Source organism: Ipomoea triloba, chromosome 13, assembly GCF_003576645.1.
Source record: "Ipomoea triloba cultivar NCNSP0323 chromosome 13, ASM357664v1".
NCBI classification, from domain to species: domain Eukaryota; kingdom Viridiplantae; phylum Streptophyta; class Magnoliopsida; order Solanales; family Convolvulaceae; genus Ipomoea; species Ipomoea triloba.
In genome coordinates, this window is record NC_044928.1 from 6,999,012 (window position 1) to 7,003,314 (window position 4,303).

Genomic DNA, 4,303 nt, shown 5'->3' on the forward strand with positions numbered 1-4,303 from the left:
ATTGCAAATAACACACTACCAACAAAAAGGAAGAGAACAAATAGTAAAGATGAAGACAATGACAATGTTACTCAAAAGAGAATTAAGAATTAGAAAAATTCAAATTTAAAGTAGAATTTATTTAGACTATTATTTTTAGACCAAATATTTAGACTATCGATTTTATAAGGTTGCAAACATTTATTTTAGTAATAATTATAATGAATTTTCTATATTATCTTGGATTCATATACTTTGAGTTAGATATTTAAATAAAAAAAATTCGACATTCAATTACCCATGTATAAAATTCTCCTATATAATCTTGCATTGATATACTTTCAAATATTTATTTAAATATAAACATTGGACATTAACCTATTCGCGCAATGTGCGTATAAAACTAGCATATATATAAGTCGTCACCTCTAACATTAACAGAAGTGGAAGCAATGCGGTTTTATTATATTCAGAACTTTGAGGAAAGGTATTTTTCAAGAATATACAAATGACATAGCAAGTTAGCAACACATTGGCAATACAATTCTCATGTAGCAGTATATATTCACCCCCTCCTCAACACTGGATTTGATTCCACTTTCATAGCTTCATCCATATGCATTATCTTATTCATTTTGCCAATGTGCAATGTCCATCTGCATTGAGAATGAGTGTGTCAAAAGGGTGCTAATACTTGCAATCACATATCAAACATGGACTAAGTATTAAGAAAACTGCAGAATATGGTGAGTTGAACTCCATCTCTGTGGGTTCCAAGTATTTATAACAACTCTTCAGTGTTGATTTTTACCATGTCTTAGTTATAAAAATACTTCGTAATAAAACGACCATTACTAAAAATATTAGAAAGATGAGGTTGTTTAAGCTGTTTAGACTGAACTATATAAGACGAAAATAGGTACCTAGGTTCAAGCGCTACTTCCTTCAGGCAATGTGATCAGACGTGTTTTTGAATCGTATATCATCTGCGTCTCACAACTGTGTAAGAATAAACCGAGGGTCAGAACATGCAGAATACCTTGTTATGTATGCAGGGAAAAGCGTATATGTCAAACCTACTTTGAGCATTTTATGTTGTTGGTGGTACCACCGCTGGATACTGACAATATGGTACCGAAGAATGAAGTGTTTTCTGTTCCACAATTTGGACAGGGGCCCTGGAATTAGAGCTTCACTTGTTAACTTTGAAGGATAAGCAAAAATCAGTACGATGTTTTCGTTCAGATGAAACATCAAGCAAAGTTCAAGTTATAGCTAGTAGCAAAGACGCAATTTTATTTCCTTATAAACTGCCATCACATTTTCGAAAGACAGAGTGCTGGACATGGCCTTTTACTGGCCTCTGCCCAACATCTACAAACAAAGAGCTTACCTTCACGATCAGGACATCTTTCACGATGATTCCTGTGATTGTAAAAGATAGCCACAGGATGAAAGGCAAAGCAGCGAACCATGTGAAGATAAAGCTGAATGGCTCTGGAAGCTGAAAATATGAAATAAGCATGTCACGCCAAGACGAATACACCAAAGATGCTTAGGAACAAATGGCTCGACGAATAGCAGACAGAAGCACAATAGGCACTGTCAAACAATCATCATATATGTAATGCAGAAACTTATCCAGTTTTACGAATGTTGGCACTTCAGAGTATACCCGAGTCTTAGCAAGGAAGTGACTGAAGGAACCAAAACAAGTAACAAAGAAAATTACCTCCAACAGGTAAGTGATTTCAAATCCAGTCAAATCGTCAAGGAAGAAAAATCTGGAATGAGATAAGAACAGATTAAGTTTTATTCTATAATTAGAACTTAGAGCGGTTCAGCAAAATCTATGACAAAAGTAATGTTCTAATTTTAAAACAAAAATAAAAAATAAAAATCAGTGTGTCGCTCACAATCCCAGGGCTACCAAAACACCAGGAACATTAAGTAAGAGCATCTTCAGATAGTCAACAGAGAGATCACTGTAAACCTGCAGAATGCAATACCAGTTAATCCAGCATAACTAATTGCTTTCTTAGATTATACTCGAAAACTAAATCCCGGGGAAACACTATTATACTAGAACGTGGCTTTCAAATTACTGACAAACAAACCTTCCTACTGCGGAGACTGCACCGGGGACCCTCAACCACAATTTCACTACCATCCATCTAAAGAAAAAAAAAAAGCATATAAATTTAGTAAACAGGAGAACAAACAAAGACTATGTAGAAGTAGTTGCTGATTCTAATGGAAAATTTAGTTTCTGTTTGTTTTGGTGAAAAATTATGTGGCAACGGTACAGAATTCTTTTGAAATTTAGAGTACACTAAGTGAAAGGTTCATGCAGTAAGGAAAAGAATAAGATTTGGTCTTTCATTGATGTATTGATTGGATTTTATATACTAAGGTATTTACAGAGTAATTAGAATTTGATGCTGATTCTAATGCACCTTAAGTTTCAATTTTAGTTCGTCAAATTCTTTGTCAGACAAAATTGGATTCCCGGAAACATAAGCCATTGAAGCTTCCAAAAACCTCTGTTCATCAGCACCTGCAATGTAGGGCACCTTGACATTATAGGATTTATAGCCAATATTCGCACATCAATTTAATGATAATGACCGGAAATATGTTAAAAAATCTATGGTTCGTGAATGAAAATCTTTCGTACTTAGCATGACTACACTGCTCCCTTCCCACATCAATTCCTCCTTGAGGTTGTCAAATTCCTCATTTGACATTATCGCCTTTCCTTCATAATAGAATGCCTATGCAATGAATCAAAGAACACATACATCATAGAATTAGAAGCGAGTATAGAATCTCCTTTTAGAGAAAATCAGGTCAGCTAGCAATCTTGACTAAAGATGAAACAATTTTTTGCAAGGGAGATTTTCAGAGGTGAAGTTAAAAAAAAAGGAACCAAAGGTTCTGCTTCTATACTTGTAACGCTTGAAGAAAGTCTTGTTCCATCTCGCCCAAAGACTTCTTCTCTTTCTTGTCAATGCTGCAGTACTGCAAGATCTTACTGTCTTCAACTTCATCTGCTTGGACTTCACCTGGAAAAAAAAAGGCAGTTTACTGGTTGCAATCATCGACATAGGCTATGCTATCAAAATGGTACCTGTGCTTGATTTTCCATATTCGCCCTGTTGGGTAACATAATTAGCCAATTTTGGCTTGTTTGACCACTATTGTCTGTTTAAACAGTCAATATAAGTGTTGGATTAATTAGCTTTTTGTAACAGCTTATTGCTCCAAAATGCTAAAATGAGCAGTTTTTTCAATCAATTTTTTGAGTTATTTTGCATGTAATATGCTATCAACTAAAAATTAATTTACCAAAATATCTTTATACAATCAGCTGATTCTATCAACTATTTAACAAACATTTCAATATGTTCAAACTCCCATATGCATCCTTAGTTGCTCATTTTTTCCATTAACAAATTTGTTCAAATAATCTAATGCCTATTCTTTCACCCTAATCATCAGTTTTAAAGTATTCAATTCTAACATTCTAAAAACAAATAATACAAGAAAAATAAGATTTTTTTGGGCGGAAGACTAACCTGGGCGATCACTGGTGGCCTTGGGAGATAGAAGCAGCAGCCTCCGTCGAAGCAAGAACTTCCCACGGGCGAAATCAATCAACGGAAGCTTAGGATTAGAAGGCAAAGAAGGAGAACATGCCGAAATGAATGGCCTTCTCAGCGGGGCGCGAAGAAAGCGGGGAGTCGTGATAGTGAACACAAGTTTGGTTGCCATTTATGGCGGCGGCGGCGGCGGCGGCGGGGGATGGTGGTGGGAGTGAAGCGGTGGCGCAAGTCTTCAAAATGAGGGCGCATTGGTGAATTCGATGGTATTGGTGGAGGACAAAATTGAGATAAGGCAGGAGAAGAATGTGTGGCGGGAAGTTGGATTCAATTCTGTCCCGATTCGGAGAAAATCTTCTTTGGCGTTGAGATGTTACAGGAACTGCAAAGACAGCCATCAAGATTTTATCCCAGGAATCTGTTTAAAACCTTTGTCTTGTCAAAACGTGGATGGCTGGCATCTGCACACGTGTACCTCACGTGGACAACCATATGGCCCCCACTATTTCGAATTATATCATGAATCTTATGAACTTACTTTCAATATATGAGAAGATAAATCATGCAAATTCAATTTCAAAACTCAATACTAAATTGTATACTTTTGCGTATAAGGAGCTCAACACAAACACCTCTACTGGCAATTCAAACAGAAATTACCGATTCTAGAACTAAAATTGAGACCTTCCTAAAATGTTTCAATTTCGGTTTATAATATTCCG

General features: G+C 36.0%; 1 protein-coding gene across 1 annotated transcript; it reads right to left on the minus strand.

Moving 5' to 3' along the window:
• Positions 1-419: 419 nt before the first annotated feature.
• On the minus strand, positions 420-3,908 carry LOC116003114 (PGR5-like protein 1A, chloroplastic). Its single transcript, XM_031243284.1, has 11 exons — positions 3,558-3,908; positions 2,929-3,044; positions 2,657-2,753; positions 2,436-2,536; positions 2,097-2,153; positions 1,896-1,972; positions 1,712-1,763; positions 1,373-1,483; positions 1,060-1,157; positions 903-978; positions 420-635 (listed from the first exon to the last, which is right to left on the minus strand). Exons 1-10 carry the CDS (start codon positions 3,751-3,753, stop codon positions 909-911), a joined length of 975 nt encoding a protein of 324 aa, XP_031099144.1. The 5' UTR covers positions 3,754-3,908; the 3' UTR covers positions 420-635; positions 903-908.
• Between the last annotated feature and the right edge of the window lie 395 nt (positions 3,909-4,303).

Bases quoted from the DNA above. Each gene is read 5' to 3' on its own strand.
- LOC116003114 (XM_031243284.1), bottom strand. From the start codon at position 3,753: ATGGCAACCAAACTTGTGTTCACTATCACGACTCCCCGCTTTCTTCGC. The intron at 2,754-2,928 runs GTATAGAAGCAG...TTCATTGCATAG, and splicing joins ACTTTCTTCAAGCGTTACAA to GCATTCTATTATGAAGGAAA. The intron at 1,764-1,895 runs GTGAGCGACACA...ATCTCATTCCAG, and splicing joins GTTTTGGTAGCCCTGGGATT to ATTTTTCTTCCTTGACGATT.